Source organism: Oncorhynchus masou, chromosome 13 (genome assembly GCF_036934945.1).
Source record: "Oncorhynchus masou masou isolate Uvic2021 chromosome 13, UVic_Omas_1.1, whole genome shotgun sequence".
Lineage (NCBI taxonomy): Eukaryota > Metazoa > Chordata > Actinopteri > Salmoniformes > Salmonidae > Oncorhynchus > Oncorhynchus masou.
The window spans coordinates 30809485-30824076 of record NC_088224.1 but is presented as its reverse complement, the minus strand read 5'-3'; the positions used below and the strand labels follow the sequence as shown (position 1 = coordinate 30824076).

Genomic DNA, 14592 nt, shown 5'->3' with positions numbered 1-14592 from the left:
GCCCACCACAAGAGGCAGCACCACTATAATTCAGCTGACATCAACACAATTTTTCCAATGACACGTGTCCAGATTGTGCAATAACAACACTCTTAATAATGAATAACGAAAGAGTGTGGAAAAGCTGCGGCAGTATAAATAGGGTCGTGCTGAAAATGTGCTTATACCCTCCAGGTAGAAAGCCTTACATAAATAAGGGGTTTGAAGAGAGGAGAAAGGGAGAGAAGGATGGCACTCACACATACGCATGCACACACACACACACTGTGCTCTGTACACATTCCTCCTGCAGGTAAGCTACGTGGCGGTTGGAGGAGTACTCATTACGGGGATCAAACATCGCCCCCCGCCCGGCTAAATGCAGTGCTTATTAAAGTTCCCTGTTGGAGGCGCTGTATAAAACCCATGAACAGGGGGGCCGAGCCCGGTGTGTGTGTGTGTAACCCAGGGGGGCCAAACCGAGAGGAGGGGCTATGAGGGGGACAACCCAGCTCTCATTAAGATTTAGTGCTCAGTCTGTGACATCTGCCCACAGGGCCAAAGGGCTGGATCAGGGTGTGTGTATGAGGCACATGTTGGTGTGAGCAACAGCTTTTGCAATCACAGTAGCGACCTACGCCGGATAAGACTAGTGAAAAGTAGCTGCTCTGCCGGAGGAGGACAGCCATACCGTTATCACTCACACACTTTACACAGACCTCATACAAACACACACACACCTCAAACACACACTTTACATAAACCTCATACAAACACACACCTCAAACACACACTTTACACAGACCTCATACAGACACACACACACCTCAAACACACACACACACACACACACACACACACACACACACACACACACACACACACACACACACACACACACACACACACACACAATCACACACACAGGAGGGGATAGAGGCCTACAACACAACACACTTCAAACTCTGGCCTAGGCTGTGAGAGACTTTCTCCCAAGGTGCACTTAACACACACACACACACACACGCACACACACACACACACACACACACACACACACACACACACACACACACACACACACACACACACACACACACACACACACACACACACACACAATCACACACACACACACACACACACACACACACACACACACACACACACACACACACACACACACACACCTCCAGAAGCGAGAGACGTGAGTGGTGTCTGTGGTTGATGCATCCAGCGAAGCACTTTCTCTGACTTCCCACAGTTCTCAGGCCACTAAATGAGCCCTTAACATGTAGAAACCATCCCTAATGGCTACTATCATCCCTAATGGCTACTACGACCATGAGCTCATCCTCCCCAATTAAGGTGCCACCAACCTCCTGTGACTGAGAGCTGCTGTCGTTTCTCCTCCAGACGCCAGGACACAGTCGCTCAGCCAGTCTCAGTGTCCTGCTAGCCTCCGAGAAGGAACCCCCAAAATGCACTGCTTTTGAACAGCGTCTTGGGTTCCGGTCCAAAGTAGAGCACTATATAAGGAATAAGGTGTTCTTTAAATGCAGCCTCAGTGTCCTGCGAGCCTGGTCTGACCACGTGGGTTAATGAGACATTAATAGGGACGCAGCCTCAGTGTCCTGCGAGCCTGGTCTGACCACGTGGGTTAATGAGACATTAATAGGGACGCAGCCTCAGTGTCCTGCGAGCCTGGTCTGACCACGTGGGTTAATGAGACATTAATAGGGACGCAGCCTCAGTGTCCTGCGAGCCTGGTCTGACCACGTGGGTTAATGAGACATTAATAGGGACGCAGTCTCAGTGTCCTGCGAGCCTGGTCTGGCCACGTGGGTTAATGAGACATTAATAGGGACGCAGCCTCAGTGTCCTGCGAGCCTGGTCTGGCCACGTGGGTTAATGAGACATTAATAGGGACGCAGCCTCAGTGTCCTGCGAGCCTGGTCTGACCACGTGGGTTAATGAGACATTAATAGTGACGCAACCTCAGTGTCCTGCGAGCCTGGTCTGACCACGTGGGTTAATGAGACATTAATAGGGACGCAGCCTCAGTGTCCTGCGAGCCTGGTCTGGCCACGTGGGTTAATGAGACATTAATAGGGACACAGCCTCAGTGTCCTGCGAGCCTGGTCTGGCCACGTGGGTTAATGAGACATTAATAGGGACGCAGCCTCAGTGTCCTGCGAGCCTGGTCTGGCCACGTGGGTTAATGAGACATTAATAGGGACGCAGCCTCAGTGTCCTGCGAGCCTGGTCTGGCCACGTGGGTTAATGAGACATTAATAGGGACGCAGCCTCAGTGTCCTGCGAGCCTGGTCTGGCCACGTGGGTTAATGAGACATTAATAGTGACGCAGTCTCAGTGTCCTGCGAGCCTGGTCTGGCCACGTGGGTTAATGAGACATTAATAGGGACGCAGCCTCAGTGTCCTGTGAGCCTGGTCTCACCACGTGGGTTAATGAGACAATAATAGGGACGCAGCCTCAGTGTCCTGCGAGCCTGGTCTGACCACGTGGGTTAATGAGACATTAATAGGGATGCAGCCTCAGTGTCCTGCGAGCCTGGTCTGACCACGTGGGTTAATGAGACATTAATAGGGACGCAGCCTCAGTGTCCTGCGAGCCTGGTCTGGCCACGTGGGTTAATGAGACATTAATAGGGACGCAGCCTCAGTGTCCTGCGAGCCTGGTCTCGCCACGTGGGTTAATGAGACATTAATAGGGACGCAGCCTCAGTGTCCTGCGAGCCTGGTCTCGCCACGTGGGTTAATGAGACATTAATTGGGACGCAGCCTCAGTGTCCTGCGAGCCTGGTCTGACCACGTGGGTTAATGAGACATTAATAGGGACGCAGCCTCAGTGTCCTGCGAGCCTGGTCTGACCACGTGGGTTAATGAGACATTAATAGGGACGCAGCCTCAGTGTCCTGCGAGCCTGGTCTGACCACGTGGGTTAATGAGACATTAATAGGGACGCAGCCTCAGTGTCCAGCCTCACTGTCTCTAATACTTCTAGAGGGACCTGACTGATGACCTGTCCTTACAATAGTGGAGGGAGGGAGCGACAGAGAAAGACAGCTTTGATTCAGTTCTTCTGTCTCTTGGCTCTCTCATCTTCAGTGTGAACTCTGTGGGCCACTTTCCCATATTCAGATTGCCATTTGAGTATTACTTTAAGTCAAGGACTAGGCTTGTTTGTGTTGATCAGTTACTGTCCTCTGTAAGGTGTATTGAGAAACCTTGTACTCGTGCACTTACAATACAGTTTGACTCGATTTGACTGTACCTCTGTGATGACAGGTTTGCAGTATCCAGCCCCGAACATCAGGTTCTCCATGGACACCCCCATGGCTGACGGGTCAGTACCGTTCTCTGGGGAGCCCTTTCCCAGCCAGGAACCCTTCCCTGTATGGGCAAAACTATGGAGAGAGCGAGAGAGAGAAGAGCAGTTAGTCATTATGTAATTCAGTTCTGGTGTAATCAGGGAAAAGAATGGCTGAACATTCAGGTTAAGACTTTGGCAAGTGGATTCATCAAGTGTTTGAAAAACAACTTATTCAAGTAGCAGGCCAGTGGATGCACTCTCAGAGCAGGTTGCCAAACTAAACCCATTCTAACAGGAGAGGAGATATGTGGTGTGAGAGCTAAGAAGTGATCATCAGTGTGACATGTACACACACAAAGACACACACACAGCGTTACCTGATGAGTGGTTGATGCAAGGCCACCAAGGATGCGTGTATGGAGACAGAGACGACGGACAGGTGGAAGTAGTCGAACATGACAGGTACATGGTGGTGGAGACCTCTCCTGGGGTGGAAGTGGAGACCCAGGGTTCTACTGCTGATGACTGGGACTGTCACGATGTCCCTTAACCTAGAGACAACACAGTTAGCATCTAACCCCTGCCTGAGAACAGCAGAGAGAGGCCATGCCAGAACAGTATACAGTTACAACATCATGCCAAAGACAGTGAATGCCAGTTTCAAATACATTGTGCAAACTATTACCCATTTAAAGGACATCATGTAATGGGTTATCATCCACTAGGACAATAGACATTTCAAGAAAGCACACCGGTGTGGTGAAAAAATCTCCCTCTGGGGCAATAACATGGAAACTTGAACATGGTAATACTCTTCTCACACAAACACCGGGTGACTCTGAATGGCACAAGTTCTGAGCAGCAAAGCCTGAGAAGTTGTACGCGCTCCAAATGGGATGTTTAATGAGCCCTCCAGGACACATTACAAGTCATCTATCACCTGTCGGTGGCCTACAGTATCTGTCGAGCTACTGAGCAGAGCCACAGCACAAACACGCAAACGTTGGACGTTGGAGTGACAGCATTCAACAGTAACTCATCCTTTATCACACACACACACACACACACACACACACACACACACACACACACACACACACACACACACACACACACACACACACACACACACACACACACACACACACACACACTCGGGCACACACTCACACACACACACTCAGACAGACAGACAAATGCACATGTGCACAGAGTCACACTCATACAAATGTGCACACGCATGCACAACACATGCAAGTCTACACAGAGACGTGGGTAAAGTGGTGTTTTTAATTGACTAGTGTTTTTTTCCTGACAGTGCAGTCTGTCAGTCGGTTAGAGCCAGAGGCTTTTCACTGGCAGGACATCATTAAGACCTGGGCCTCAGCACTACTAACTGAGGGCCTCTCACAACTGACAGGACAGATAGGGGAGGGGGGAAGGAGGAGAGATGGGGAGAAGGTGAAAAGAAAAGTGCCAGAGAAAAGGGAGTATGTAGCCGAGTGTTTAACGTACTGTTGCTCGTTGTCTGTGAAGTGAAGGTCCAGCTTCAACTGAAAGTCCACTTCACTCAGAGCCTCTTCCACCTGTGAGAACAGAAACACAGTCACAATATCAACAAGACTGTATCAACTAGAATTAGACAAATCAGCAATGAAATTCAATGGGTATAAAAAAGAAATGGTGTAAAAACATACCAGTGTAACAACACTATCGTGAGGCATTAAACCATGAGCAGCTGTTAATGTGTGTATAGTGTTGGCATTAGTATCTCTACTGTGTCTTCTGTCTGGTTATGCTGTAGACTGAACAGTCTTGTTCCTATCATTATGAAGGTGAAAGGCAGGTAGGTGGATTTGGGATAGGGTAATCAATTGAACCCTATTTGAATAAAGCAGAGGAAAACAAAAAAAGCCATACACTACTAAAGAGTACGCCGTTGAGAGAAATTAAGAATCATTTGGAAGAAATGTCTCCCTATTGTATCTCTCCCTACTGTATCTCTCATTTATTTTCACAAATCCTACTTCTCTCTCTCCCACTCTCTCCTCTCTCTCTCCCCCTCTCTCTCTTCTCTCTCTCTCTCTCTCTCTCTACTCCATCTCTCTCGTCTCTCTTTCCTCTCTCTCTCCTCTGTCTCTCCTCTCTCACACTCTCTCCTCTCTCATTCTCTCCTCTCCCTCTCCCGCTCCCACTCTCTCCACAAGCTTACTCTCTCTATCTCTCCTCTCTCTCTCACTCTCTCTCTCTCCCTTTTCTCCCCTCTCTTGCTCTCTCTCTCCTCTCTCTCCCTGTCTCTCTCCTCTCTCTCGTGCTCTCTCTCTCTCTTCTTTCTCTGGCTACCTCTCTCTCGCTCTCATCTCACTCTCTTTGTTGTTATCTCTCTACAGCAAGCACACACACACACACAAACAGACACACACACAAACAGACGAGAGAGAGAGAGGGGGGAAAGAGAGGAATGAGAGGGAGGGAGAGAGAGAGCGGGGGTAGAAGGGGAGAGGGAAAAAGGGAATAAGAGAGAGCGATAGACAGAGAGAGAAAGGGGGATGTCTGAAATCTGATCGACGTTCCAGCCGACAGCCTCTCTCTCACCACCTTTGCATAAATAATGTGTCATACATTTAATGAAAAAAATCTAAATTTAGGAGACCTCAAAGGTAGGTAACCGACATTAAAATAAATAAATTAGATGCCACATTCTGACTGAACCAGGGTTCCTGTTTAACTCTGTAGGTTAGATTGTAGGTAAGATACCTGTACAGTGCCTTTGGAAAGTATTCAGACCCCTTGACTGATTCCACATTTTGTTAAGTTACAGGCTTATATTAAAACAGATTAAATATGTTTTTTTCCTCATCAATCTACACACAATACCCCATAATATTTTGCTAATTTATTACGTATAAAAAACGTTAATAACATAAATAACACTTATTTACATAAGTATTCAGACCCTTTGCTATGAGACTCAAAATTGCGCTCAGTTGCATCCTTTTTCCATGAATCATCCTTGAGTTGTGGTGAATTAAATTGATTGGACATTATTTGAAAAGGCACACGCCTGGTCTATATAAGTTTACAGTGCACGTCAGAGCAAAAACCAAGCCATGAGGTCGAAGGAACTGTCCGTAGACCACCGAAACAGGATTGTGTCGATGCACATATCTGGTGAAGGGTACAAACAACTTCTCCAGCATAGAAGTTCCCCAAGAACACAGTGGCCTCCATCATTCTTAAATGGAATATGTTTGGAACCACCAAGACTCTCAAGCTGGCTACTCGGCCAAACTGAGCAATTGGGGGAGAAGGCCCTTGGTCAGGGAGATGACCAAGAACCCGATGGTCAATCTGACAGTGCTCTAGAATCCCTCTGTGGAGATGGGAGAACCTTCCAGAAGGACAGTTGTCCCCAAGAAGACTCAAGGATGTAAATCCCTGCCAAAGGTGTTTCAACAAAGTACTGAGTAAAGTGTCTGAATACTTATGTAAATGTACTATTTCAGTTTAAAACATTTTTTAATTAGCAAACATTTCCAAAAACATGTTTGTGCTTTGTCATTACGGGGTACTGTGTGTAGACTGATGAGGAATTTAGTTTTTTAATACATTTTTGATAAGGATGTAACGTAACAAAATGTGGAACAAGTCGAGGAGTGTGAATACTTTCCGAAGGCGCTGTAGCACAGTCCAATATGCAAACATTCCATTCCAGCTAAACAATGGATGTGTCGCGTTTGGCCCAAAAAATTGCTGAATTAAAAACCTGCGAACGGTAATATTTTACACACACATATGAAGGTACCAATAACATATCATTTCTGAGGAAAAAACACAAATGTGAAAAATTGGTTGGATGTAGCATTTTGGAAATAAACTGTTTAAAGGGGTTAAATTGAGCTAGTGTGATTGTGTGTGTGATTGTGTGTGTGTGTGTGTGTGTGTGTGTGTGTGTGTGTGTGTGTGTGTGTGTGTGTGTGTGTGTGTGTGTGTGTGTGTGTGTGTGTGTGTGTGTGTGTGTGTGTGTGTGTGTGTGTGTGTGTGTGTGTGTGTGTGTGCGTCTCACCCTCTCCCCATCCAGTAATAGGTGGACCTTGAAGAGCATGCGGTCATCGACGTTGACCTCTTCGTTCCGGTAGAGAATCTGGAAGATCCGACTGAACACCGTAGTGTCCTCATGGACCCCATCATGGACCCCCGCAGAGCTGAAACTACAGTCTCCTGGGGGGGGAGTTAGGGCAGAGAGCATCAGCAGGTACCCTCGTCGTCATCGTCTGCCGATACGCAGACGAGGTGCTATATGTTTTGAGAGTCAGCTGGGGTCTCAATTTACTGTTGGGAGTTAGAATAGTGGAATACACAAGGTGCAATTTTGACATGTAGTTGTGAATCAGCACTTTTTACCTTGTTATGTCAGTCACTGACAGTCACTCACTTAGTCCATGACAGCTAATATTCTATAGATTGCTAGGTAAGTTAGTCTAGCCAGCTATCTAAACCTTGTAGTAATCAGGGCTGAATAACTGAATTACTTACCAGGCAAGCAAGGCACGTGCCCAGGGGCCCTGAGCCCCTGGGAGCCCACATTGATCTTATTAGTCACTCTCACTCAGATATCACATGAACCTGGTTTAAGTCATGGCAAAATTGCTGGGAACTAGCTTCTAAAACTGCAAAATGCTCTCTCTGCCCATGGCAAAATTAGTAGAATTGCATGACATTAGTTTTAATTAAAACTGCAAAATGCTCTCTCTGCCCCATGGCAAAATTGCAGAAAAATCATTTTAAAGGTTTTCCCTCAAAGTGGTGGGGTCCCCCGACCAGATCTGGCTTCGGGCCCCCAAAGCCTCGAGGCGTCCCTGATCATCATCATACATGACAAACACATCAACTTTCCCATCACTTTCATTTCATGTCCTCCACATACTGTAACTGAGACTCAGAAGCAGTGACTATTGCATAGCTGAATGGATAAATATACAATATGACATTTCTCTGGGTATCAAAATAAATGGTTTTCCATTACATCTCTATATAGTCAGTGGTGTTTTCTGCTTGTTCCTGAAAAGTAGATGTGAGGAAGCAGCTGTCTGCATCCGGCTGCTGGATGTGCAGCTGTGATAGGCTTTTGAAGGAAGCATCCCACTGAGATGCTCTCCTTTTATCTACCCTGACATGCACTCTACACCCCCTCCTCTCTCTCTCTCTCTCTCTCTCTCTCTCTCTCTCTCTCCCTCGGTTTCTCTGTTTCTTCTCCCTGTTCTCCCCTTCTCTCCCTCTCTCGGCAGCCCTCTCCAGAAAGAGCAGTCACTTCAACCAGCACGAGTGGCAGGCTGTTTTGTACAACATTTAGATTTAGTGAAAGAATGTTGTGTTTTGGCAGCATGATGTGACACTGCAAGCCCCAAATAGTCTTATTTAATTCCAAAACAATCATAGCCTGGCTGTTACAGAGGAACAGTCCGTTTGTCAACAGAGTTATAATGAGGGTGAATGCTCAGTGCTCCCGGCCAATCTCAAAACACGGCATCTCTAGTTCTACAGGGATAGAGGGAGAGGAACTAGAAAGGCATTAACGAGGCTTCACTAAGACTCCTCCTTGTGATAATGAGGTACTAATCAAGTTATCAATCAAACTACTGTACATCGTTTACACGTTCTGGCACTACATGTGATTTAAAGGAATGCAATTACTCGTGTACGCAATGAAAGGGCTCATGTTCTCAAGCAACATACAGGAGTTACAAGGAGTTTCCCCAGTGTTATAGACCCTCCAACTTTAAGCCTTCAACCACTGTGCCTCTGCACCAGAAGTGACCGGCTCATTCACTATCGCTTTCTCTTGTCTCGCTCTCAACTCCATTCAATATCATTCAATTCAACTCAAGGGGCTTCATTGCCATGGGAAACATATGTTTACACGGCCAAAGCAAGTTCAATGGATAAGCAAAAGTGAAATAAACACTCGCACAAGTACCAGAATAATAAAATCATTTCAAATATGTATATATGTCGACATACAGTGTTTTAGCCGTGTGCAAATAGTTTAAGTACAAAAGGGGAAATAAATAAATATGGGTTGTATTTACAATGGTGTTTGTCCTTCACTGGTTGCCCTTGTCTCTCTCTCTTTCCCTCTCTCTCTCTCTCTTTCTTTCTCAATCTCTCACTCTCTCTTTCGCTCACTCTTTTGCTCCTTCTACCCTCTTTTTTCTCTCTCTAGTCCCTATCCTCTCTCTCTCTCTCTCTCTCTCTCTCTCTCTCTCTCTCTCTCTCTCTCTTTCTCAGATATTCTCCTACTGTTTGTGTGACATATTACATTTATAGTTAAGCTACTGTAAGGAGGCAGCAGAACGGTACATGCTAAGCTAATTCATATAACACCATCCTGACTTAACACACCACAATGTTTGTCTGTATGAATCACAGACATTAAATGGCTGGGCTTCAGAAGCGAGACAATCCGTCACACCTTTCATTTCTCTGCTTGAAATGTCAAGTACACAACACTTTAATTTCCCACAGTACTCTGGGTGGATCAATTCCCAAGTCTTTGTGGTTGATAAATGTCTTTGTCCTGGCTGGCTGGAACGGAGCGTGTCATTGGCTGGTGAATTTATGTCTGGGAGCCCTGTCTGTCCTGTCTGTCTGCGAGGCTTTTGGCCGTAATACGTGACCTTGTAGAGGAGGAGCAGCAGGAGAGGGGAGGGGGATGGGGAAGGGGACTGCGGCTAAGTCCTCCAATTAGAATATGGATACATACTGTTATGTTACTGTATGTTCCATTGCTGCAATGGAGCTAGCGACACTCACTGTGTACAGATACTCTGGCACTGCTGCACTGTGTGTGTGCAGGGAATCCTGATACTAGGCTAGGCTATATGAATATTCTGCACTACAGCAAATGATTTGCTGATGTTATCATCTGGCAGTGCAGAGATCATCACTACAACCTATTATTGCTGAAAGTGAACATATTATGGACAATAAACTAAACACTATCGACAACGGACTGGACATATTATGGGGGCTAAAAGCTGCAAAGTCGTTCAAGTTGATGCCCTCCACTCTACGCAGTTCTCCTATCAAATCGTATAATGGATCTAATGCATACGGTAGCGAAAGATGCAGCTAACCTCTCATTATATACTGCTCTGTACTTCACAAATTGATACAGTAAAATACTGTGCTGTTTTATGCTGCACAGCACCATGTGAAGCTCCACCATACAACAGGTCGCATTGGTCTGATCAATCCCTCCCTGACTTCCCCACAGAGGTCAGAGTGATATCCAGATTATTACAGTCAGTAGGAGGCTAGGAGCAGGTGGCTGGAAGGTCTGAAGAAATGCCTGAGTGTCACATCTCAATGTCAGGGTCAGACCATCACAATAAACGGCTTTTGCAGCCCGAACCATGCACACGCTTACCCACACACACACACACACACTGTTCCCTGCGTCCTGTTCCAATCATAATGTACTAATAATAATAATATAATAATAATAATAATAATAAAAAATAATAATAATATAATATATCCCATTTAGCAGACGCTTTTGTCCAAAGCGACTTACAAGTCGGCTGGGGCCACTACTTTTACATATGGGTGGCCCCAGCGGGAATCGAACCCACGACGCTTGGCGTTGCAAGCGCCATGCTCTACCGACTGAGCCACACAGGACCCTGTACTAATAATAGATTTTTTTATTACAGCAAATCAGAGACGCCTGGGATATGGCTTCCTGCTTATCCAGGGGACCAGATCTGTCTGCTAATGCTGATGGGACTACAGTACAGTACAATGACAGTGTGTGTCAGCCCGGTCTACTGGAACAGTCTTGCGCAGCGAGAAAATATATTCTCAACACTAACATTTTAGTAACGGCCACTGAAGTCAACAAAAAGTGCAGTTGTAAATGTGCCACAAAGGGAAGAAACCACATCATGTACTTCAGCCAGATTCATCAGCCTGAGAAGGAAACACTCTCCACCAATAACAACAAGGCTTATTTCTACTAAACAGAGAACACGAGAGGAAGCGGTCAGCTAGAAGTAACACACTGTTGCTTCTCTTTTGGCGTGTCTAATGCCAGCTTTCCTCTGTTTCAACTCGTCATTCAACTCTGTCATGTTAGAACAAAACCCTCTGATCTTCTGGTGAATACACCCCTAAACCGATTGTTTGAGACAATGTAAGACAAGGCAGGAGACACTCGGTGGCAACGGGAACTTTGTGCCGTCTCTTTCTGTGGGACTGTATCTTCTCGAGAAGAGAGGGACTATTTTCTCTGGTGCAGAACATGTATAGTCTACATCAAAACTCAATGCAATACAAATTCATTTGCATGTGTTAAAGGCAGCTGTGACACTTGCACTGTTTAAAATCATTAGTCAAAACGATGATGTTCAATAAACCTTTTGGTTTCACACCTCTAAGACAAAGACAGGCAGTTTTCATGGCTGTCTCAGATTCCTGCACATTATGCAACCCTGAAGCACCCATAGTTAGGTGCTAATGGTGGCCTGTTGCATGAGGCCAAACCAGTTGGTATAACACAGCAGAAACATGAATAATATGGGCCATACAAACAGCTAGCATGTGGTACAGACTTAATTCCTCCAAAACGTCGAGCCCCTGATAAAAAGTCAAGACCAAGGCTCCAACACAGCACACCGCTAACACACTACTGTTACCATACACTATAGTTTCAGTGGCCAAATGCAATAAAAAGCAGGTGTTGTTTTCAGAAACATCAAAGGAAACTGTACTTCAGCATGTGTGTCATTGTGGCTAAGAATGTGGATCACAGAAGATGATTGTAATCATGTAGCAGGGTAAGCAGACAAGCATTATCATCTCACACTCAACCCACAACAGTCCTTGGCCTAACAGACTGCATAGACACAGTGTCCCAACTACTGGTATGTTATGCATAAACTCAAACTACCTGTATAGAAGTCTCGGTATACTACAAGCTGCTGTGGGTCTTGCCCACCTGCCCATTGCTGTAATCAGTGAGGTACATTTATGTGGGAATTAGTATCTGTAAAACGAAGAAACTGTTCTATGTCATCTATGTATCTTTCAGCATGACCTGACCAGAACCTGCTCAGGAAAAAACTCCTGGCCCAATCTATGGCAAATGGAAAACATACTGCTGCTCCAAAGTTCAAACGATCCATTAAAAACACCAAACAATATTCAGATTTAACTCAATGTGAGAACATTACCTGTATTCCCTGGTGTTGTCGCTATCAACCTGTGTGGTACACGAGGAGAGACCTTCAGCCCTGCTCGGACCTGGTAGAATCTGGAGGGAGAAAACAATGCAATACTATTAATTTTGAGCCAGTTTGCTACAGCAGAACAATATACCTGCAGCAACAGGAACTGTGAATTATTATGTGGATTATAATTCATGGAAATCCTTTGTAGGGGTCGATCCATCTTTTATTAGGGCAAATCAAGTCTGACATTTTAAAGTGGAAACTTTAGAAGCCTTTTTTAAGCCTCAAATACACTACAGGTTTGCATTACCTGCCGCGCAGGAAAATTCCTTCAACAACAGGAGGATCAAATTAAGATACGGCATTTGCAAATAGCTAATACACACATACCGGTGCTACGCATCACTACACATACCACACACACACTATAGCATATGAAATCAATGTCCATAATGGAATGGAAAGAACTGCTGCTTTCCATGACATCAGACCCGGGGCTAGCACTGTCATGTCAAACAGCTGCTAAGGAATTGTACAAATTTACCTTCATTATTAACGAGGACCGGATAAAATGGCAAATAAATAAGATATGACTCATCGTAATGCACCATTCAGTGGAGCCTGCTGCTGTCTGTGCTTGAAGGTCAACGGTAGTAGAGCTCTGAACAATAGCTGATCAAACTGATACTACATCCCTAATACTATCATTTGGAATTGCCTCATGCATTCTATTATCATCCTGCAAATGCTGACATACAGAATTCCTTCGTAAAAAAATATATGGGTATGAAAAGTGCAGTGAAATACGGATCTTTCAAAGATCACTTTCAGTATTGGAGTGTGAATGGATGTGGTTCTGTGTAAAAAAACACATTGTGTCCCCTGCAATTGCACTCAGCACTGCCCTTTCCCACCTGGACAAAAGGAACACCTATGTGAGAATGCTATTCATCGACTACAGCTCAATATTCAACACCATAGTGCCCTCCAAGCTCATCGCTAAGCTAAGGACCCTGGGACTAAACACCTCCCTCTGCAACTGGATCCTGGACTTCCTGACGGGACGTCCCCAGGTGGTAAGGGTAGGTAACAGCACATCCACCACGTTGATCCTCCCCTCCTGTACTCCCTGTTCACTCATGACTGCATGGCCAGGCACGACTCCAACACCATTATTAAGTTTGCCAATGACACAACACTGGTAGGCCTGATCACAAACAATGATGAGACAGCCTATAGGGATGAGGTCAGAGACCTGCCCATGTGGTGCCAGGACAACAACCTCTCCCTCAATGTGATCAAGACAAAGGAGATGATTGTGGACTACAGGAAAAGGAGGACTGAGCATGCCCCCATTCTCACCGACAGGACTGAAGTAGAGCAGGTTTCAGAGCTTTAAGTTCCTTCGTGTCTACATCACCAACAAACTAACATGGTCCAAACACACTAAGGCAGTCGTGAAGAGGGAACGACAAAGCCTATACACCCTCAGGACACTGAAAAGATTTGGCATGGGTCCTCAGATCCTCAAAAAGTTCTACAGCTGCATCATCGAAAGCATCCTGACTGGTTGCATCACTGCCTGGTATGGCAACTGCTCAGCCTCTGACCTCAAGGCACTACAGAGGGTAGTGCGTAGGGCCCAGTACATCACTGGGGCCAAGTTTTCTGCAATCCAGGACCTCTATACCAGGCAGTGTCAGAGGAAGGCCCTAAAAATTGTCAGACTCCAGCCACCCTAGTCATAGATTGTTCTCCCTGCTACCGCAAGCGGCAAGCGATACAGGAGCGCCAAGTCTCGGTCCAAAAGGCTTCTTACCAGCTTCTACCGCTAAGCCATGAGACTCCTGAACAGCTAATCAAAGGGTTACCCAGAGTCCTTTGTTATGCTGCTGCTACTCTCTGTTTATTATCTTTGCATGGTCACTTTAACTCTACCTACATGTACATATTACCTCAATTACCCCGACTAACCGGTGCCGCCGCACATTGACTCTGTACTGGTACCCCCTGTATATAGCCTTGCTATTGCATAGCCTTGCTATTGCA

The 14592-nt window shown here is 45.9% G+C and overlaps 1 protein-coding gene across 1 annotated transcript in view; it reads right to left on the bottom strand.

Moving 5' to 3' along the window:
• LOC135552076 (protein FAM135B-like) overlaps positions 1-14592 on the bottom strand; it is a 60194-nt gene that overhangs the window by 21977 nt on the left and 23625 nt on the right. Inside the window, exons 3-7 of the mRNA XM_064983461.1 lie at positions 12547-12626; positions 7380-7534; positions 4829-4899; positions 3691-3864; positions 3275-3407 (exon numbers count right to left, since the gene is read on the bottom strand). Of these exons, the coding sequence (XP_064839533.1) occupies positions 3275-3407; positions 3691-3864; positions 4829-4899; positions 7380-7534; positions 12547-12626 (613 nt within the window). The remainder of the gene's footprint in view (positions 1-3274; positions 3408-3690; positions 3865-4828; positions 4900-7379; positions 7535-12546; positions 12627-14592) is intronic.